We start from the raw sequence: 23357 nt of genomic DNA on the forward strand, positions 1-23357 counted from the left end.
GATCGAACACTAAGGCCATTGCTAGGGGCTGTTGCCGAACTGTGCTGAATCACTGGGGCTGGAGAACCCGTTGGCTCTGAGCTTTCCTTGGGACTTTCTGCCAGGAAGGAGGGCAAACAGTAGAGAGCAAGTGGTTAGAAAATAGGACAGAGGAACAGAAAGGACTCTTCTTCGTCATAATTACAAAGAATGCAAAGGAAAATTAATCTCATCTTTCTTTTTAGAGAAAACTCTCCAGAACCCTGACTTCAAGTCGTGAATGGCCTGAAAAATAAGAAGTTCTGACACAAAACATAAGATCTGAGCCAAAAGCTAGGCACAGCATCACACTTAACACACTGTGACAGAGGAGGTTCTCCTATGGCTTGTATTTACATTCTAGGTGGGTAAAAGCCCCTTTCTGAAGCTTGTATTAAATTATTACCACTGTGAAAGCCACTTGTTTCCTCCAAGAAAAACTTAAAGGGATATGATCCATTGGCTCCAGAAATCAACAAAGACTACTTGGAAATGAGGATAGACTAGAGATAATTCAGAATTATATAAAATTATCTTTGACCCTGTTCTGTTTGTAGAAGAAAATGAATCTCTTTTGCATTTCTTTAAGAAAAATTTACATTTGTGTATATACATGTAAGTATGTATATATGTATGTATGCATGCATGCATGCATGTATGTGTATGGTCACACACATGCCAAAGCATGTACATGGAGATCAGATGACAACTTTCAGGACTCTATTCTCCTAGATCAAACTCAAGTCATTAGGCTAAGCATCAAGTACATTTACCTGCTAAACCTGCTAAGCCTGCTAAGCCATTCCACCATTTGCAAAAGGAATTAAACCATTCTATTCTATTTTATTTTATTTTATTTTTTGGTTTTTTTCAAGACAGGGTTTCTCTATGTAGCCCTGGCTGTCCTGGAACTCACTCTGTAGACCAGGCTGGCCTCGAACTCAGAAATCCGCCTGCCTCTGCCTCCCAAGTGCTGGGATTAAAGGCGTGTGCCACCACCGCCCGGCCCATTCTATTTTAAAGAATGTTCCTTTAGCATGTAGTTGGCACTATATGTAAGCCTATTAAATACCAAGTTACAATCAAATGACAATATAAGTAGCCAAGATTCAGAAAACACATATAAAGTCTGTCAGAGTCTTCTATCAGTTAGACATGCACTGATGATATAAAATTATTTATTATAGGTTATATCACTCTATCTAAAGTGATAATAAAATTTTATTGACATTTACACAACATCTGAGCTGCATGCAAAGGTAATGGTAGCTGGTCAAGTTTTATTAAATGTTAGTCTCTATAGCTGCTTCAACAGAAATGTATGAAATTAGGGAAAATTTCCAATAAGTGTATTGTTTTGTCTTTTTGTGATGGTGTTTCATCTAGTCCAAGCTGGCTTCAAATTCTCAATCTTGCCTTTGCCTCCCAAGAGCTCTAATTACACTTGTCTGTATCATCATGTCTGGGTTTGGTGTGTCAATCTCTTGATGAAACTCTCAGTCATCTTTCAAATGGATTCAAGAAGATTCAAATACTGCTTCCTCAGAAAACACTTTCTTGTTACCCCCAGGAAACTGTCTCTCTGAAACCTGTGCTTTCAGAGCACATATACACTGACTCCACAGACACTTACTGAGCATTATTTACATGTAAGGGTACTGGGGTACACAGCAGAAGCTCCCAGTCCAGGGGCCCTCAAGGGGCCCTATCTGTTCTTTCTCATTCACAGGTTCACAATCACCTAATGAATCTCTGAGAGATAGAGACAATGTCTTATGTCAAGTAGCTATATAATGTAGATGTCACAAAGTAGTAACTAAACACATCTTTGTGGTAATAAATAAGCAGTTTAATGGACTAACCACCAATAAGAGTTACTATAAGGACTAAGTAGAAAATTATATATTGCCAGGCAGTGGTGGCGCACACCTTTAATCCCAGCACTTAGGAGGCAGAGGCAGGCGGATTTCTGAGTTTGAGGCCAGCCTGGTCTACAGAGTAAGTTCCAGTATAGCCAGGGCTTCACAGAGAAACCCTGTCTCAAAAAAACAAAACAAAACAAAAAAATTTATATATTGACTGCATACTGAAGAATATTTAGTCCTTACCCTCTTTAGCCCATGAACAGGATCTAAAATAATTGATCTAAGTACACTGCCTTACTTTTGCTTGTGCATCCCTGATATCTCTAGCCGAGTATCAGATCCTTCATATTGCCACCTATGCTTTGTACTCTCTGGTCTGCAAAGCTGAAGTCTTTGTTATTACCAAGACTGGGTGTAAATGTTCCAAATACTTCTCCATCCATTCCAATTCTTATCCAATGATACTGCCCCGTACAGCCACACTGTCTGTGCGTAAGGCAGGTCTCACTATGTATTCTGGCAGTCCTGGGATTCATGATGTGGATCAGGTTGACCTTGAACTTTCAGTAATCTTCCTAATTCTGCCTCTTTATTGCTGGGATTCCAGGGATGAACCACCAAGCCAGACCCTTCTCTTTCTTCTTCTTTTGTTTGTATTTTTGAGACAAGATCTCTCAGGATGGGTTTGAATTCATGAACCTCCTGTCTCAGTCTTCTGAGTGCTGGGTCAACATTCTTGTAGTACCATTTCTAGTTATATTACTACTATTATTATTATTTTAAGATTTATGCTGTGTTTGATTGTATATGCTTTTAATCCCAGGACTTTGGAGGCAGAGGCAAACATATCTCTATGAGTCAAGGCCAGCCTGATCTACATAGAGAGTTCCAGGGTAGGGCTAGAGAGGTGGCTCAGTGGTTAAGAACACCGACTGTTCTTCCAGAGGTCCTGAGTTCAATTCCCAGCAACCACATGGTGGCTCACAACCATCTACAATGGAGTCTGATGTCCTTTTCTGGTTTGTCTGAAGAGAGCAATGGTATACTCATGTACATTAAATAAATAAACCTTAAAGAGAGAGAGAGACAAAGAGAGACAGAGATAGAGATAGAGATAGAGAGAGAGAGAGAGATTGAGGTTGATAGAGATTGAAAGAGAAGGGAGGGGGGGCCAGGGCAGCCAGAGTTACATGTACATCCATGAGCCATGTATATGCTTGGTACCTGAGACAGCCAAAAGAGGATCTCAGATCACCTAGAACTGCAGTTATCGATAGTTATAAGGACTAGAAAGTGAATGCAGGTTGTCTGCAGGACCAGTAAATGCTCTTACCCCCTGAGCAATCTCTATACTCTAAATGTATTATTTTTTTGTTTTCAGATTTACTACAAGCCACATATTTCATCTTTTTTTTTTTTGTTTTGTTTTACAAGACAGGGTTTCTCTGTGTAGCCCTAGCTGTCCTGGAACTCACTCTGTAGACCAGGCTGGCCTCGAACTCAAATCCGCCTGCCTCTGCCTCCCAAGTGCTGGGATTAAAGGCGTGTGCCACCACCGCCTGGCTCATCTTTTTTTTTAAAATAAAAAAATTTGTCTTATATATTAAAATACAAGCTCAGGCTGGTGAGATGGCTCAGTGGGTAAGAGTACTGATTGCTCTTCCGAAGGTCCTGAGTTCAAAGATTTATTTTATTTCATTTTTATGTGTATGAGTACACTGTAGCTGTACAGATGAGTGTGTTCCATCATGTGTGGCTGCTGTTGATCTCAGGACCTCTGCCGGCCCTGCTCCGGCCCCGCTCGCTTAGGCCCTGCTCGCTCCAGGGTAATTTTCTGCAGCTGTCTTCAGATGCACCAGAAGAGGGCGTCCGATCTTATTATGGGTGGTTGTGAGCCACCACGTGGTTGCTGGGATCCGAACTCAGGACCTTCAGAAGAGCAGTCAGTGCTCTTACCCGCTGAGCCATCTCACTAGCTCCCAGGTCCTGAGTTCAAATTCCAGCAACCATATGGTGGCTTACAACCACCTGTAATGAGATCTGACACCCTCTTCTGCTGCGTCTGAAGACAGCTACAGTGTACTTATTTATAATAATAAATAAATCTTTGGGCCGGAGCGAGCAAGGACTGAACAAGCAGGGTTGACCAGAGTGAGCCCGAGGTTCTAAAAGTCAATTCCCAACAACCAGCTGAAGGCTCACAACTATCTGTACAGCTACAGTGCGTACTCATATACATAAAATAAATAAATACATCTTTAAAAAAATAAAATAAAATACAAGCTCTTCAAGGACAGGGACCTAATCTAATCTGTTTGGTTCCTGTTATACCCAGTATGTGCCTGGCACAGAACAACAACTCTATCAGCACTTGCTTAACAAATCAAGATACCTAGAAGTACAGAGTAACATTTAAATGAATAATTTAATAAAGATTTTTACATTTTTCTTAGAATCTCTGAGAAATATTTTACATCTCTGAAATGATGAAGGCAACTAGTGGAAAAACTATTGGCTATATCTAGTATTTCTATGGATTTATTTAATCTGTAAAGGAAAACTAGCAATTATTATTTTTAATTATCTATAACAAAATTTTCACTGTATTTTGTAGCACTGTTAATGCTGAGCACAATTCTGTAGAAATCTCTGATTACAAACTGAAACCAAAACTGGGTTATCATTAGAAAGGTGAAATCTGGGGGCTGGTGAGATGGCTCAGCGGGTAAGAGCACTGATTGCTTTTCCAAAGGCCTTGAGTTCGGATCCTAGAAACCACATGGTGGCTCACAACCACCCATAATAAGATCTGATACCCTCTTCTGGTTCTGTCTGAAGATAGCTACAGTGAATTATGCAGAAGCGAGCGGGGCCGGAGTGAGCAGGGCTGGCAGAGGTCCTGAGTTTAATTCCCAGCAGCCACACACATGATAGTTCACAGCCATCTGTACAATTATAAATAAAATAAATCTTAAAAGAAAGAAAGAAAGGTGAAATCTGTCCTCAAGTCCTAACTTTTCAGTTTCTAAGAATCATCAGCTGTTTATCTTTTCTCTAGGCCAAGACTGTCTTTGGGATCAAAAAATCTCTACCATTTTCCTACTAAGTGATTTGGGTAAATGATCTAATCTGAGTAGTTTTCTCCCTTACAAATGGAACGGCTACTTCATGATGTGAAAATGATAGAGCATTTAAATTAAAAGATCCAAGAAATACTGCATGCTACTTCTCTCTAGTGGTTACAGATAACTCTCCATGACTATCAAAGCTTTATTTTCTTATTTGAAAGAAAGTTTCATGTAGCTCAGGCTTACCTCAAACTTTGGCTATTGGCTATAATTGAAGACCTTGAACTACTGATCTTCTTGTTATTACAGATTGAAAAAAAATATATATAAAATGACTGGTGTACCAGAAGAATGGCTTTATGAACAGCTAAGATACTCAATACCTGTGATTTACCAACTGATTGATTTAGCTTAGGCTAGCTTAGGTCACTCACCTAGGTAGCCTTGGGTCTTTTTCTGTAGTGCAGTGACCGGGCAATCTTTATGAGCTAACAGTAGCTGCTTCAACTGAGCAACTTCATTGCGTAGTAATGTGACTTCATTCTAAAGGGGGAGAGAAGTAAAGAGTATTAAGAAAATTAATTTAAAAAAAAAAAGCAATTAGGGTGTGGAGGTACATGCCTTTAATTCTGACTGGTCCACAAATTGAGTTCCAGGAGAGCTAGGGCTGTTACACAGAGAAACCCTTGTTTTGAAAAACCAAAACCTAAAAACTCATCTTTTAGTTTTGGACTGCTAAATGGCTATTGGTTATATCAAGACACTACAACAAACATTTATATGGACTTATTATATTTTTTTGCTATCTATAGCAAACAATTTATTATAATATTAACTTTAGAATTGTTCTAATGTTGAGCACGGACAGAATGCTGTCTAGATTTTCCTCCCCAAATTGGGACATGATCTGGCAAGTCATGAAGTCAGTGACAGACAATGAAGAGAACTCGTAACAAGAAAGGAGAAATGACTGTTACATGGGGTAAATCTCATAAACCTTAAAATAATAATGTAAGAAGAAAGTGTGCTTCTAGAAATCTGTTTTTGTTGTTTGTTTCTTTTGACAATGTCTCACTTTGTAATCCTGGCTGGCCTGGAGTTCCATTCGTAGACCAGGATGGCTTGGAACTCACAGAGAGGCAGCCAACTGCCTCTGTTTTCCAAGTTCTGGGATTATTGGAATGAATCACCAATCTTGGCCTCAGAATTTTTTTTTTTTTCCAAGACAGGGTTTCTCTGTATAGCTCTGGCTGTCCTGGAACTCACTCTATAGACCAGGCTGTCCTTGAACTCAGAAATCTGCCTTCCTCTGCCTCCCAAGTGCTGGGATGGATTAAAGGCATGTGCCACCACCTCCCGGCTGAAATTTTTTTAATAGAACCATTTAATCAGGTGCATGCAATGTCTACTGGAGCACTACTGTTCTAATGAACAATTTAATAGTGTTAGTGTCCACTGATCCATAGAACCTAACACACTCAGAGCATAGAAATATACAGCAGTTTAAAAGAACAAGTAGATCCTTTATCTACTTTACTAGGTCTCCATGAGATACTGTTAAATCATTCAAATTTAAACCAACTGTTCACAATCCCTCCAATTCTACCACAAAAACTAGAATAAAAACTATTAAGAAATATAAAAGTCTGGCTGTTTATACCCCATTTATCTGCAAGGAAGATGATGGGACTCTTACTGGGAAGGTAAATTAAGGATCTTTGATTTTACCCTATATATGTGTGTTTGAGATAAAAGAAATTTACTCATCTAGTACCTTTGTAATGAAATGTTTTAATAATTAGAAAAGTAAAGTTGCCATGGATGTAAACAAGATACATTATATACAGGTATGAAATTGTCAAGAATAAATAAAGAACAAATTTATTTTGTGTGTGCACACATGTGCATATCACAGTGTGTGTGTGTGTGTGTGTGTGTGTGTGTAAATAAAAGGACAAATTGTGGGATCTGAAAATTAAATTCAGGTCATCAGACTTGGTAGTAAGCATTTTGCCACTGAGCCATCAATGCTGACCCCTTTTAAAATATACTTTATATATTGTGTGCATATTATATATTATGTGTATATGTGAGTGGGCACATACATGCCACACTGTGCACTGAGGTCAAAGGACAACTTCTCTCCTTCCACCATGTGCATCGTAAGGGTATAACTCTCAGGTTGTCAGGCTTGATGGCAGGTGACTTTACCTACTGACCCATAAAATATATGTTCAAAATAAAACAAAACAGAAGAAGGGAAAATAATTCAAGACAACATATGGATTACAGTTGTTCTGTTTGTGCTTATATGGTTTTTTCTCCTTTTTTTCTTTCATTAACCTACTGTGGGGCTTTCAATGAAAATGGCCTCCATAGGATTATAGGAAGTGGTGCTATTAGGAGGTGTGGCCTTGTTGGAGTAGGTATGGCTTTGTTGGAGGAAGTGTGTCCCTGAGGTTTCAGAAGATGAAGCCAGGTCCTGTGGTTCAATGTCTTCTGCTACTGCCTGCCTATCCAGATGTAGAACTCTCAGCTCCTTTTCCAGCACCATGTCTGCCTGTGTGCTGCTTTACTTTCCACCATGATGATAATGAACTAAACCTCTGAACTGTAAGCCAGCCCCAGTTAAATGTTTTTCTTTTTTTTCTTTCTTTCTTTTTTTTTTTTTGGTTTTTCGAGACAGGGTTTCTCTCTGTAGCTCCGGCTGTCCTGGTACTCACTCTGTAGACCAGGCTGGACTCGAACTCAGAAATCCGCCTGCCTCTGCCTCCCAAGTGCTGGGATTAAAGGCGTGCGCCACCACTGCCCGGCATGTTTTTCTTTATAAAAGTTGAAATAGTCTAAATCCCAGCACTCAGGGGGCAGAGTTAGGCAGACCTCTGTAAGTTTGAGGCCAACCTTGTCTACAGAGTAAATTCCAGGACAGCAAGAACTATACAATGTACTCTGTCTCAAAAAACCAAAAGGCAAAAAAAGTGTCTCTTCTCTTCACAGCAACAGAAACCCTAACTAAGACACCCACAATAGCTGGAGTAAACACATTTTTAAATATAATTTTTTATTTTATTTTCATTGGTGTTTTGCCTGCATGTGTGTCTGTGTGAAGGTGTCAGATCTTGGAGTTACAGACAGCTGTGAGCTGCCATGTGGGTGCTGGGAACTGAACCTAGGCCCTCTGGAAGAACATTTAGTATTCTTAACTGCTGAATCATCTCTCCAGCCTGAGTAAGCACATTTTTCACTAGGTGTTCTCTAATTCAGTCAGGTTCTGTTGATGACTTGAGAGAGCATACCCTGGGGTGCTTAATCTGATTTCCTTCATCCAGATGGGTGTATGCCTCTATTCTTGCCTTTTCTCCAGTCTTTCAACTGATGAGCATTCTGTCTGAGTTACAACCTCAGATCCCAAATGAGTCTTGTGCTAGTGGTAAAACTGGAAGGAGATATTCTCCTTCTCAATTGCTAGGGGAAAGGTTTCAATTCTGACTATTATGGGACTCTTTACATTTCTGGATCTATCATAAGTAGAGAATGCCCATCCTCGGCTCTGTTGCTGCACTGTTCAGTTCAGCCTGGCTCACCGGACTCCACAACCCCAACAGTCGCCCAGTACCACTCACACTCAGCTGAATGTTCTGAGAAGTAAGTTCTTCTGCCTTCTTTTCCAGGGAGGACACCCACAGCTTCCGCTTCTGGCGGCATCGGGAGGCTGCAGCTCTGTTCCGCTCTAAAAACCGCTGCCGCCGCTCATCTGGATCTTCATCCACTGTACGCCGGCGCCGTCCCCCAGTGCTAGGGGTGGGCTGAGCTGGAGAGACCTGTTGCAGGAAAGAGGAATACTTGTGATGGTTTGTATAAGCTCTTCCCTGGGAGTGGTACTTTTAGAAGGCAGGTGTGGCCCTGTTGGACTAGGTGTGTCACTGAGGGCTTTAAGACCCTCATCCTAGCTGCCTGGAAGCCAGTCTTCCACTAGCAGCCTTCAGATGAAGATGTAGAACTCTCAACTCTGCCAGGATCATGCCTGCCAAGATGCTGCCCTGCTCTCACCTTGATGACAATGGACTGAAACTCTGAACCTGTAAGCCAGCCCAATTAAATGTTGTACTTTATAAGACTTGCCTTGATCATAGTGTCTGTTCACAGCAATAAAACCCTAAGACAATACTTTTTTCCTTTTCTTTTTGACTTTGAACAGTTTTATTATATAGCCCAGGCAGACCCTGAATTTTGGTCCTTCTGCTTAGGCATCCAGAGTGCTGGGATTCACAGGCACAAACTTTGAACTTTGTCATTTGGCAGAACAGATGGGAAAACCATTTTTTTTTCCTCCAAGTCAAGCCTGAGCTAGGTAGATCAATAAGGTCTGGTAAAGATCTAGAATTACACCAAATCCTATCACTATGTCTGATAGCTTCTTATCCTGCCTTCTGTCTCTTCCCAATCCTTCCAGTACCACATGCCGATAAGATATACTTCTGTTGGAAACTGATTATTTCTGAGACACAGAAACGAAACTAGGTCTACATGAGCATTTTTTGGGGGGAACTGAACCTTCGGTTTGAGCTACAATGTTATGCTTTTTTTTTTTTTTTTTGGCTTTTTTTCTGAGACAGGGTTTCTCTGGCTGTCCTGGAACTCACTCTTTAGACCAGGCTGGCCTCGAACTCAGAAATCCACCTGCCCCTGCCTCCCAAGTGCTGGGATTAAAGGCGTGCACCACCACCAATGCTACTCTTTTTGTTGGCTGACACATGGCCTTACACAGTCCAGGCTGGCCTCTACTCACTATGGAGCCCCAGTCAACCTTGAATTCCTGTTCTTCCTGGTTTTATCCCCCAAATGCTGGACCTTCTGAGATTGCTGCTCTTCCTGTCTTATCCTAAGTGGCTTGGATTACAGGCCTGTGCCACAAGGCCCAACTACTTGGTCTATTTCCTTCCCTTTCTCTCCCTTCTTTCCTTCTTTGATACAGTGTCTTTTTTTTTAAAGATTTATTTTATTTTATTTATTTTATGTGTATGAGTACACTGTAGCTGTACAGATGGTTGTGAGCCATCATGTGTGTGGCTGCTGGGAATTGAACTCTGGCCCTGCTTGCTCTGGCAGAATTCACTGTAGCTATCTTCAGACGCACCAGAAGAGGGCGTCAGATCTCATTATGGGTGGTTGTGAGCCACCATGTGGTTGCTGGGATCCGAACAAGGACCTTCGAAGAGCAGTCAGTGCTCTTATCCATTGAGCCATCTCACCAGCCCCCAGTGTCTTTTTTTAAATTCTTTTTTTTTTTTTTAAGATTTATTTATTATTTTATAAGTACATTGTAGCTGACTTCAGACGCACCAGAAGAGGGCATCAGATCCCATTGTGGGTGGTTGTGAGCTACCATGTGGTTGCTGGGATTTGAACTTAGGACCTTTGGAAGAACAGTCAGTGCTCTTAACCGCTGAGCCATCTCTCCAGCCCCAGTATCTTTTTTTTAAAAATATTTATTTATTTATTTATTTATTTATTATATGTGAGTACACTGTAGCTGTCTTCTGATATCCCTAAAGAGAGCATCAGATCTCATTATGGGTGGTTGTGAGCCACCATGTGGTTGCTGGGATTTGAACTCAGGACCCTTGGAAGAGAAGTCAGTGCTCTTAACCGCTGAGCCATCTCTCCAGCCCCCCCAGTATCTTTTTTTAAAATTTAGATTTAGTTACTAGTTTTTTGCTTGGATGCATATATGTGTACCATGTGTGTGATTGGTGCCAGAGGTCAGAAGAGGGTGTCAAATCCATTGGAACTAAAGTTAAAGATGGTTATGAACCACCATGTAGGTGCTGGGAACTGAACTAAAGTTCTCTGCAAGAGCATAAGTGGCTCTTGATTGCGGAGCCATCTCTCCAGCCTCCTGAGACAAGATCTTATTCTGTAGTCCAACCAAATTCAAACCCCACTATGGAGCACAGGCTAGCCTGGAAGTCCCTTTAAAATTTGTATCTCAAACTCCTGAGCATGGGAGTTAGAGCTGTGCAATGTTACACCTAGTGCTTTTTGTTTCTTTACAGTATGGAGTCTTGTAGGCAAGGAGATCAGAGTAAGGGAGAATGACAGGGGAGCTATTTGATGTTATGTCTCCACCAGTCAAATGAGCCAATTCAAGCTAGATTAAAGTATATATGAAGGCAGGTTTATTGGGAAACCACCCTCAGGTGGGAGAGTTCACCCATCCCAAGGAATGAGGCCAGGGAAGTCACCATGGGGGGGGGGGGAGATATTGGTAAAGAAAGAGAGAAAGAAGGGGTGGTGGTGAGGGGGCATTTGGATTACATAACAAAGAGCCTCTGGGGAAAGGGTAGCCCAGCAACTGGGCTGGAGAGTTCAGGGTTGGGGGCAGTAAGGACTGAGAAATGCTGAAAGAACCTGGAGGCCAGGTCTTCTCTGGTATTAAAGTAGGCACCTCAGCCCCTTCTCTCAGGTCTGAAACCCAAAACTATTAAGGAGATAGAAATAAAAAAAAAGTTTGAGAATCATCAATTTGGATAGGCACCATATACAATCAATCACATATCAGGTTTCAGAAAAGGAAAAATGCCTTTATTCATTTAACTATCAATGAGACATGAACTATTATGCAGAGATATGAGTATCTATTAAGCCCAGAATTTTCTGCATACTCAGCAAGTCTCTACCATCTATTTCCTACCCCCGTCCCCCACCCCTCATCTCTCTCTGAGACATGGGTTTCTATATAGCTCTAGCTGTCCTGGAACTTTCTATGTAGACCAGGCTAGCCCTCACAGAGATCCACTTGACTCTGCCTCCCCAGTGTTAGGATTAAATGTGTGCACTACCATGCCAATCAATTTATTGATTCTCATTCTGTCTCCTGTTTTGTTTGAGATAAGGTCTCATATAGAATAGGATGGTTTCAAACTCCATACATAGTTGAGGATGACCTTGAACACCTTGACCCCCTTGTATCCACTTCCCAGGTGCTGGGATTCTAGGTGTGTACCACACCTGGTTTTATTCTTTTTACTTACAATCAGCAATTAACCATCCTCAACAAAGCCTCTCTACCTTTGTTGTTTGCAAATAGAGAAAAAAACTGTCTATTTACAAACACAATAGAGCAGAGTGTGTGCTTGTTGAAAGACAGTGTCTTGCTATGTCACACAGGCTGGCCTTTAATGCCTAGTCCTCCTGTCTCAACCTAGCATACACAGGGATTTGCAGGTTTTCACCACATACTTTATCTTTATTCTTTGCAACAGTCTTGCTATGTAGCCCTGGCTTGACCTAAACTTAAAGTAATCCTCCTACTTCAGCCTTCATCCATCTATCTATCCATCTATCTATCTATCTATCTATCTATCTATCTATCCATCCATCCATCCATCCATCCATCCATCCATCCATCCATCCTTCCTTCCATCCATCCATCCTTCCTTCCTTCCTTCAGTCATTCATTCTTGTTTTTTTTTTTATATTTTTTTATTTTTTTATTTTTTTATGTGTATGAGTACACTGTAGCTGTACAGATGGCTGTGAGCCATCATGTGGCTGCTGGGAATTGAACTCAGGACCTCAGGACCTCAGGACCTCTATTCCCTCCGGCCCCGCTTGCTCATGCCCCTGCTGGCTCCAGCCCACTCGCTCCAGGGTAATTTACTGTAGCTGTCTTCAGACGCACCAGAAGAGGGCGTCAGATCTCATTACGGGTGGTTGTGAGCCACCATGTGGTTGCTGGGATCTGAATTTAGGACCTTCGGAAGAGCAATCAGTGCTCTTACCCACTGAGCCATCTCTCCAGCTGGTTTTTTGAAACGGGCTATCTCTGTGTAATAGAGTCCTGAAAGGATGTCCTGGAACTTGCTCTATAGATGAGGCTGGCCTCAAACTCCCTGAGATCCACCTGCCTCTGAGTGCTGAGATCAAAAGTGTGCATTATTGAGCTGGGCATGCCTTTAATCCCAGCACTTGGGAGGCAGAGGCAGGTGGATTTCTGGGTTCAAGGCCAGCCTGGTCTACAGAGTGAATTCCAGGACAGCCAGGGCTACACAGAGAAACCCTGTCTCGAAAAACCAAACCAAACCAAACTAAACAACAACAAAAAAAAGTGTACACTATCACACCCTGCTGTCTTTTTTTTTTTTAAATTCCATTTGAAACTCTTTGCACTAAAGCACTTTGAATTATTTTTCCATTCTATTATTTGGCATATATACAGAGAAGACATGTCAACTTCATGACAGTGGCCAAAGTCAACCAAATGCAGAAAGGTCAACCTTTCTGGGGACAAAATGAATATAAAACAATGCCAAAAGTAAATTATTATTATTATTATTATTATTATTATTATTATTATTATTATTATTCCTCCTTCTCCTTCTTCTTCTTTTCCTCTTCCTCCTCTCCTTCCTCCTCCTCTTCCTCCTTTTTTTTTTTTTTTTTTTTTTTTTTTTGATTTTTCGAGACAGGGTTTCTCTGTGTAGGCCTGGCTGTCCTGGAACTCACTCTGTAGACCAGGCTGGCCTCGAACTCAGAAATCTGCCTGCCTCTGCCTCCCAAGTGCTGGGATTAAAGGTGTGCGCCACCACTGCCCAGCTTCCTCCTTTTTGTCCTCCTCCTCCTCTTCTTCCTCCTCCTCTTTTTCTTCCTCCTCCTCCTCCTTCTTCTTTCCCCACTCCCCCTCTGGTTTTTCAAGACAGGGTTTCTCTGTGTTGCCTTGGCCTGTCCTGGAACTCACTCTATAGACCAGGCTGGCCTTGAACCCAGAAGTCTGCCTGCCTCTGCCTCCCAAGTGCTGGGATTAAAGGCATGCGCCATCACTGCTCGGCCCTAAATTATTTTTTAATTTGAATATCTTTATATTTTAGTATTTTTCCCAATACTAGTACTCAGCTGCATAAAGATAAGTAGAAGCTACAAAACCAAAAATGAAAGGTGCTTACCTTTAATCCCAGCACTTGGGAGGCAGAGGCAGGCAGACTTCTGGGTTCAAGGCCAGCCTGGTCTACAGAGTGAGTTTTAGGACAACTAGAGCTACATAGTGAGACCCTGTCTCAAAAACCAACAAAAGGAAATCTACTTTAGGCAATACTGAACTTTGTATTCCAGTAGTATCAGTAATTAAGACATAATTTTATTTATTTATTTAGACTAGTATTATCTCTTGAAAGAAAAAAATTAGAGAATCTCTAACTCATTTAATGAACTAAAGATCTATCCTGCTTGGATCCTAGTATAAAGAGCCTTTCTTCAAGAAATACAGCTGGGTGTGGCACATGCCTTTAACCTCAGTTGTCAAGAGGCTTGAGGCAGAAGGGTCATGAGTTTGAGATCTCTCCCTCAAAATATTCCAAACCAAAAACAAATGAGAAAAGCTATGAAAAAAAGAAAGCAAGAACTCAGTGGTGATTGACCAGGGCGCTACATCCTTTCTCCTTCACTGGGTCCAGAACTTCTGGCTTTGGGGAATGAGTGGTTCAGAATAGTGGGAAGCCCTAGCTTCTAAGGAGACACATACAAATGAAAGCTCATGTTGTTGGCCAAGGTTTAAGGCAGCATATGGCCACGAAATGTCTGGACATGTGGTGGTAGCTGATGAAGCAGGTGGTGACATCAGTAAAACAGAGACGAGGCAATGAATGTAATTCTAGAAACCAATCTCAGGTCGCTGTCACCTGTCCAGTAGAGACAATTACGAGAACCGGAGCTATTCGGTTCCTAAAGAATTATATTAAAATGGAGACCTTGTTGAGAAGAGATTAGGCAACTAAATGGGTCTGCCTCTGGCTTTAATTTTTTTTTTAATTTTAATTTCTATGTGATAAAAACGGACTAGTGGATTGTAATGAAAAGTTCTGTGTATGTGTTTTCTTACTTTTTAATGAACCATCTATTTTACTACTATAACAATATATTGTATTAATATATTCTTTTTTAAAGATTTATTTATGTATATGGGTGTTTTGTCTGCATGTATACTGCACATCAGAAGGAGTTATGGGGGCTGGTGAGATGGCTCAGTGGTTAAGAGCACTGACTGCTTTTCTGGAGATCATGAGTTCCGTAATGAGAAACAAAACAAAATAAAACAAAACAAAAAGTTATAGATCCCATGGGACTACAGTTATAGACAGTAGTGAGCTGCCATACTGGGAGAACTGAACACAGGTCCTTTGGAAGAAGAGCCAGTGCTCTTACTGTTGAGCCATCTCTCCAGTCCCAGTATCAATATATTCTTTTTTTTCCTAAGATTTATTTATTTTATGTATGAATACCAGAAGAGAGCATGAGATTACATTAATGGTTATGAGACACCATGTGGTTGCTGTGAATTGAGCTCAGGACCTCTGAAGTTCAATTCAGATTTGAAGAGCAGATCTGAACTGCTGAGTCATCTCTCTAGCCCCTCCTAATATTCCTATAATGAGTCTTATACCATAAGATCTAATCAGGCGACTGATAACTTTTTTGTTATGACTTAACAGATAAGCAGGAGATACAGAGGCCTCTTCTGCAATAGCTCTGCATAATTCAAGCTGTTTGCATTTATGTCTAACATGAAGGTAGGTAGATAATGAATAGTTCATTTTGCCGTAGTCAATCTACCAAATGTCTGGTTACTCTGAAAGCTAAATTTATTCTTTTTTCATCTCATGATTCTTGAAAAACAGATATGACATAAAGAATAGGGGTAGCACACCTGCAGTGCTCATCCAAGGGCACAACTGACCTGTGGCTGGGCAGGGGATGGGGCATCTGGGTGCTGGATGAGGATCTGGTTCTGCTCTGGACGGGCTGTCACCATGGTGCTTGCAGTACCCACCACCATTCCACAACCTCCATTGATTGAAGAAACTTGATGGGTCAGCGTGGCTTTTAGTCTCTACATGGGAAGATTGTTTAAGAAGGCAAGAGTGAGGTTCTGTCAAGGATAGAAAGGATGAACTTGTATTGTATTACTAATCTTATAGTTAAAATTCTTGCCTCAATTTTTCCTTAACAGAGGAACTAAAAGAAAATGACAGAGAGAGAAAAATGCCCACCTGGATCCCTAAAATGCCTACCCTTGTTCCCTGGCTATTATCCTGGGCACAGCTGGGGACTGGGGCTTGTGGAAGCAATCGGTCCCACATGAGAGCTCTCTCCTGGAACCTGGCCAGATGCGAGTTACGCAGCTATTCACCACTTGGCCAGCTCCCCGCCCACTCACCCCCTCCATCTGTTATCCTGGAACTGAAATGGCAAGTGTTCTATTCCAAACAATCTGTGCTGCTTCTTCCTGTGCCATGGCCTGTGCCAGGCTATAAGGGTGGGGACAGGAGACTTAGAAATCAGGGTCTTTTCCAACCCCACAGCAGAATATCTTTAGCTACACAAACCTCAGAGGTTCCTTTGCTCAGTTTACTTGAGAAATTTAGGCTGTTATTACTTCTTTTGGAAGGTCAACATTTAGAAGTACTCCAGGCAAGGATATACTCACCATTTTGGCTTCTGACGGCATAGGGTGGCCAGAGGGAGAAATGGAGCCACTATTGTTAACTGGTGGGCCAGGTATACCAGGAATGTTGGGCACCATGGACACAGGTCTGGCCAGCTAAATCAAGAGAAGGACCAAAACCAGGAGACATGATAGAATTGGTTTTCCCCAAATGAAGTGTTTTTGAGATTAGTATGTTAGGGCCTGTTCAGTGTAACCTGCTCACAGGACATGCAGGGACAGACTGGGAAATATCTTTCCTAAGGAGTGCCACAGAGTAAGAAGCCTCGTTCTGCAGTCCTTTTCTGTGGGAAAGACTGAGAGTGTATCTTCAGGAAAGAGGCAAGAGTGGAGGAGAAGCTATGGGGTGAGTAACGTCAACCAGTCAGCAGGTTGGCAAGATCAACCTTGACTAGAAGCCAACTGTCCAGATGAATCTTTGTCTAGTGCTTCACTGTGTTGCACTGGCAGAGGTTAGTGAAGAGTTTGGGCACACTGCCACATACAACTAATACAGTCCAGGCCCACATATCCCTGGGGGTCCTGTGGTTATGAACATTCAGGTGGAAGGAAGAAATCAGTGTGCTGGTAAGTTTGGCTGCCTCAACTACAAAGCTCACCGAAATAACAGAAGGCATCTGTACTGGAGGCCCTGGCAACATAGGCATGGTCTGTCCGTTAGCAAGATGCATGACAAGAGGGAGGGAGCCAGTAGGAGATCTGCAGGAGAAATGAAATATTACAATATATTTTTAAAGATTTATTATATATATATATATATATATATATATATATATATATATATATATATATATGAGTATATACAAAAGCACTATCTTCAGACACACCAGAAGAGGGCAATCATATCCCATTACAGATGGTTGTGAGCCACCATGTGGTTGCTGGGAATTGAACTCAGGACCTCTGTGTTCTTAACCACTGGGCCATCTCTCCAGTCCCTTATATTTTTGGTTGTGAGCCTAGCCTTTAACGGCTGAGCCATCTCTCCAGCCCTCCAGTCCCTAAATATAGCCTTGACCCTTTGCCTATTGGTCTTCCTCCTACAATCGGTCTTCTCACTGGGGACGGTGTAGAGCAGCGCTATAAAACCTTAACATCCTCTTGAACATGGAAAAACAGATGGTGAGAAATGACAGTCTGTTTTCTAGGGATTAAACAAAAGTGCTTGAGACATATTAGGCAAGACCTAGTCTACTTGTCTTAGCCTGCAAGCCTTGGTGGCTTTCTGGTACTAGGGATTAACAGAGCTTTGGACATGCCAGGAAAGTGCTCTACTGAGCTACACATCAAGCCCCACAGTCTAGCAAAACCTTTATACCTTTCAAATTAATTGAATTCAATGGGTGTGAGCTAACTCTATTAGGAATTTGGGATGTTTAAACATCTCCACCACAAATAAAATGTTTTATTTTAGGAAATAATTTCAACAACTCATTTTCTTGCATATGTAAGAATAAATCCCTTGAGCCAGCTTCATTATCAACCCCAGAACTCAGGAGGCAGAAGCAGGCTGATGAGAATTTGAGGCCAGCCTTGTAGCCTTAGAAAGACCATGTCTCAAAATAGCACATCTGAGAACAACATCAAAAGTTTCCATTTTTATCAAATAATTTCAAAATGTAGAAAAAGATTCAGAAAGGCTGAATAGATGGCTCTCTTTATATTGCAGAAGGTCAGTTCAGTTTATGGCACCCATATTGGGCAGCTCACAAGTCCAGCTCCTAGGCGTCTGACGATGCCTCTGTCCTTTGAGGGTACCTGTACTTATGTGCACACACCCACAGGAAGTCACACTTATACATAATTTTAAAATAAAAATAAATCTTAAAAAAAAAAGGAAAATAGGGTTTCACTATTTCCTCTACTCTCTGTACTTACCCTATTTGCCTGTTGGATGGTGGAGCCTGTGTGATGACAGAGGTTGGGGAAGGAAGAGTTGGATGAAGTGGATCATAACCTAAGTGGAGAGGCAGGGAGCCAGGACGTACGATGGTGGGTGTAGGGGTAGAGATCACAACCGGTTTTGTGGTAACTTCCTAGGGAAACCACAGAATGTTTTAAGAACTGTGTATAGGGAAATACAGTGATTTTATTGAAAGAGTATTACAAATAATTGTGACCCAATTCCATTACAATCATGCACTCATACCACACCCATTCAGCAGGAGCAATGATTTAAGAACATTTCAGAGATGATGGCCATACCAATGAGATGACAACTGGAAAATCATTTGAAATCTTTGGAGCTACGCTATACCATATAACACTATAGTATCATGTGAATTCTATGGATTTTCTATGCTAGATTAAGTGTCCTATGACCTTCAATTGAGAAAAAGGAAGGTATGCTGTGGTGGGACAATCCAGTGTTTCCAATAGACTTCATTAAACAAAGTTGATAGAAGCTTAAACAGCTATCAGACTGAAATAAAGCTCATGCTTCCCACTGTTAACTAGTTAGGATCTCAGGCGGTTGGTGGCCATACAGGCCTTGAAAAACATCTCTAGACACTCTCCAGAACTTAACTGTCTATAGAAAGGGGAGAGAGGGAGGGAGATGGTTAATGATTATGAAGAAGGTAGCTTTGAAAACTTAATAAGTCAAAATTGAAACCGAGCAAGACAATGTTCTATCCTCTCCCACCCTCTTTCCCGTTCTCTTTTTGTGGTACTCAAGGTTGAGCCCACAGTCTTACCCAGGACAGGTAAGTTGTAGTGGTTTGAATAGGTTTGGAACCATAGATTCATGTGTTTCAATGCTTGGCCATAGGGAGTGGCACAATTAGGAGGTAGGGCATTATTGGTGTACGTGTGGCCTTGTTGGAGGAAGTGTCTCTGTGTAGGTGAGCATTGAGAGCTACCCTATGGAAGACCGTCCTCTTCTGCTGCCTGTGGATCAAGATGTAGAACTCTTACTTAAATGTTTTCTTTTATAAGAGCTGCTGTGGTCATGGTGACTCTTCACAGCAATAGAATTGTAATTCAGACACAAATCTGCTGCCACTGAGCTTCACCCTCAGTCCAGTCAATGCACGTGCATCATATGCCATTTGAGAAATATGTGTTATTGCTGGGATGGAATCCAAGGCACTGTGAATACTAAGCCAATGCTACCCTACCCTAGGCTAACACCACCAGCCTCACAACGTATTATTCATGGTTTTGGTTGACAGATACTTGGAATGTCTTCACTCTCTCTTCTAATCTTAGTATATACATGATATGTATTCGAGTGTAGTCATGTATACACCACAGCACATATGTGGAGATCAGAAGACAACCACTGAGTTTGGTCTTTCCCTTCCATCTTATTTTGAGAAAGGAGCTCTTGTTTTGCCACTGTAAACACCAAGTATGTAGCCTGCAAGGGTATTTTTCTACCTCTCTGTACCTGCTATCTAATAGTAGGAGCACTGTGCCTGTGTACTATGTTTGCCTGGGTTTTTTCTGGATTTGACCATGGGTTCTCTTATATGGCAAGAACTTACCCACTAAACTATCTCTCTAGCCCCCAGACATTTTTTTTTTTTTTTTTTTTTTTGGTTTTGTTGAGGCAGGGTTTCTCTGTGTAGCCTTGGCTGTCCTGGAACTTACTCTGTAGACCAGGCTGGTCTCAAACTCAGAAATCTGCTTGCCTCTGCCTCCCAAGTGCTGGGATTAAAGGTGTGCACCACCACCGCCTGGCTCCAGACACTTTTTTTTTAAATGAATAAAATTTCTATGAAAATTTTTACTTATTTCTGTTGGTACAAATACAGACTAATCTTTCTTCTATTTAGAGTTGGAAGTGAGATTGACGGGTGGCCGAATATGTGTAATTATTACACAATGCTTAAATATTTAAGATTCCTTTCAAACTAGGCATATGTACCCACAATCCCAGTACTTTGGAGATTAGGGCAGAAGGCTGAGTTCAAATCCAGCCTGGGCTGCATAGATGAGATGCTGTCAAGAAATGATGGAAGGGGGACTGGTGAGATGGCTCATCAGTTAAGAGCACCGACTGCTCTTTCGAAGGTCTTGAGTTCAAATCCCAGCAACCACATGGTGGCTCACAACCATCCATAATGAGATTTGATGCTCTCTTCTGGTGCGTCTGAAGACAGTGACAGTGTATTTATGTATAATAATAAATAAATCTTTGGGCCGAAGCTAGCAGGGACTGAGCTGGGTCTGCCAGAGTGAACGGGGCTGACCAGAGCTAGGGGGTTTGACCAGGAGTGAGCAGAGATTCTAAAAGTCAATTCCCAACAACCAGATGAAGGCTCAAAACTATCTGTACAGCCACAGTGTGTACTCAAATACATAAAATAAATAAATAAACCTTTAAAAAAAGAAATGAAGAAAGGAAGGAGAGAAAAGAAATGAAGGGGAAACAAGAAACAAACAGCCATTCCTTTGAATTTAAATCAATCCTTCTCATACCATTTATGATCAAAATTAACATTTGGAGGCCGGCACTGGTGGTGCACATCTTTAATCCCAGCACTTGGGAGGCAGAAGCAGGTGGATTTCTGAGTTTGAGGCCAGCCTGGTCTACAGAGTGAGTTCCAAGACAGCCAGGGATATATAGAGAATCCCTGTCTTGAAAAAAAAATTAACATTTTTGATGACTCCTGGGAGAGAACTTTACCTTCTCCTTCAGTGGTGAGGAACAAGGGCTAGAAGCAGGACTGTCAGGGGGCGATGAGTCTACCTCTACTGGCTCTTCTTCCTTGATTTTGATGTCTGGTGTAGAGGGCAGAGACATGTCAAGAGGCCCAGTAGTACCCTGTTAGGAAAAAAGAATAAATAGAGTTTAGGTTCATAATGCTAGTGCTTAGATGAGGGCATGTGCTTCACAAAGTTCAGCCCTTGGTCAAAACACTGAACTGCAAATGCCAAAGAAATATGGACTCATGCTTTATATAGATTCTGCTCAAGTCACTTTATCTTCTTGGAGCTTCTATTCCCAAACTACAAAATAAAAAGATTATCAGCTATAAGCAAGTACTTATAATGCCTTAAAAAAAAACACATAAAATTAATGTCTTTTAAATCTATGCAAATATTATATTTATAATTTTTTCCAGCAAAGTAAAAGGACTCCTGAATAAAGTATGTGTCAATTCCCAACCAGCTTTGCTGGTCACTGCAGAGCTGTGAACACTTCCTCTGCCAACCAGAATGCTCAATTACCCAGTTATCAAAAGCAATAAAAGAACAACTAAGGATTAAAGTACTGCAAACAAAACAGAAAAGATCCTTTCTGGGGAACTTGCCATGCTAGATGGTGATCACAGTCTGTTTAGGGCAGGAGGCTAGAAACTCGAGGCACAAGATTTGGGGATAACGAAAAAAAAAAAAAAGAATGATCATACCATCAATAAAAGAAATTAGAGTTTGGTCTTAGAGGCAATACTGAAGAAACTAAAAATAAAGAACTTTCTTGACAGAGTTACAACTACTTGACCTACCTGGAGCTGTAAGTGACTCTGCAGGGAATAGTAAACCATCTCGAGACAGCAACCCCAATGCCACACCATGACCAGAGGGTTGGCCTGGCAGCTCAGTTTCATGTCAAAATGGATCCTTTGCTCTTTTTCTTGCTATTTCCTAGGCTCTTGGTGAAAGTTGAGTTTGTTCCTACTACTTCTTTTGCTCTCTCCCCAACCCCAGACATGGTCTCAACTATGCCCCTTTGGCTGGCCTTGAACTCATGATCATTTTGCCTCCATGTCCCAAGTGCGAGGATGACAGATGTGTACCATCACTTGCTACCTTAACCTCTGGAAGCCTGAGCAGCAAACTAATTCAGTGTACTGCACTAAAGGTAGCAATGATCCTGTTCCATCTCACAAGGGCGAGAAACACCAAAGGATCTTAATTTCTTTCTTTTTTTTTTTTATAAGATTTATTTATTTATTTTATGTATGTGAGTACACTGTAGCTGTACAGATGGTTGTGAGCCTTCATGTGGTTGTTGGGAATTGAATTTTTAGGACCTCTGCTCGCTCCAGTCAACCCCTCTCACTCTGGTCAGCCCCACTCACTCAGTTCCTGCTTGCTCCAGCCCAAAGACTTATTTATTATTATACGTAAGTACACTGTAGCTGACTTTCAAACACACCAGAAGAGGGGGTCAGATCTCATTATGGGTGGTTGTGAGCCAACCATATGGTTGTTGTTGAACTCAGGACGTTTGGAAGAGGCAGTCAGTGCTCTTACCCGCTGAGCCATCTCGCCAGCCCAGGATCTTGATTTCTGTCTCACTTTTTCTATACTGCTAATATGTCAGAGCCAGTTTAACTCGAAATCCTGAGATCTCTGAAGACTATGGTGATGAGAAGAGAGGCTTCTATAAAAAAAAAGTCCTCTTTGGAATTCCCAAGGAGTCTTGCCTACAAACCCTGTGGCTCAGGAAAGCTTCAGGTTCATTAAATACCCCTGGAGACAAACAGTTCACTACATCTGTGCAGTGGTAGGAGGAAAAGACCACCACTGGACAGACAGACAGAAACACCAAAGAATTCCCACTAAGGACAGAAAGGCCTGACCAGCTATGAACTGGTCCCAAATGTGTCAAGTGAGCTAAAAGATGGAAAGATAAAGCTGTGAAAGGCAGGAAACTTCCACTGGGATCACTTTCTTTTGATTTTGCTTTTTAAAAACTAACATCTAGTCTTCCAAATGAAGAGACTCTCTGGGGATGTAGCACATACAAAAGTTAAGACGTGTTATGGTATCTTAGGATGAGAAAGAACCCCAACATTGCGGTCCTTACTACATACAGTCTTTCCTGAGTGTGTCAAGCACTTTAACACTGTGGTATCTTCTACAGTTATTTTGCTTCTGTCTTTGGGCTACAAAGAATAAAATTAATGTTTTCTTCTTTTTCTTTTTTTCTTCACATATGTAAGTGTCTGA

The 23357-nt window shown here is 41.5% G+C and overlaps 1 protein-coding gene across 1 annotated transcript in view; it reads right to left on the reverse strand.

Annotated features, from left to right (window-relative positions):
- Positions 1 to 5377: 5377 nt before the first annotated feature.
- Positions 5378 to 23357, reverse strand: part of LOC116080610 (cyclic AMP-dependent transcription factor ATF-7) — an 89266-nt gene continuing 71286 nt past the window's right edge. Inside the window, exons 5-11 of the mRNA XM_031357065.1 lie at positions 21085 to 21222; positions 18330 to 18487; positions 17051 to 17150; positions 16434 to 16547; positions 15684 to 15836; positions 8575 to 8772; positions 5378 to 5494 (exon numbers count right to left, since the gene is read on the reverse strand). Coding sequence (XP_031212925.1) covers positions 5378 to 5494; positions 8575 to 8772; positions 15684 to 15836; positions 16434 to 16547; positions 17051 to 17150; positions 18330 to 18487; positions 21085 to 21222 — 978 coding nt within the window. The remainder of the gene's footprint in view (positions 5495 to 8574; positions 8773 to 15683; positions 15837 to 16433; positions 16548 to 17050; positions 17151 to 18329; positions 18488 to 21084; positions 21223 to 23357) is intronic.

Source organism: Mastomys coucha, unplaced genomic scaffold (assembly GCF_008632895.1).
Source record: "Mastomys coucha isolate ucsf_1 unplaced genomic scaffold, UCSF_Mcou_1 pScaffold11, whole genome shotgun sequence".
Classification (NCBI taxonomy): domain Eukaryota; kingdom Metazoa; phylum Chordata; class Mammalia; order Rodentia; family Muridae; genus Mastomys; species Mastomys coucha.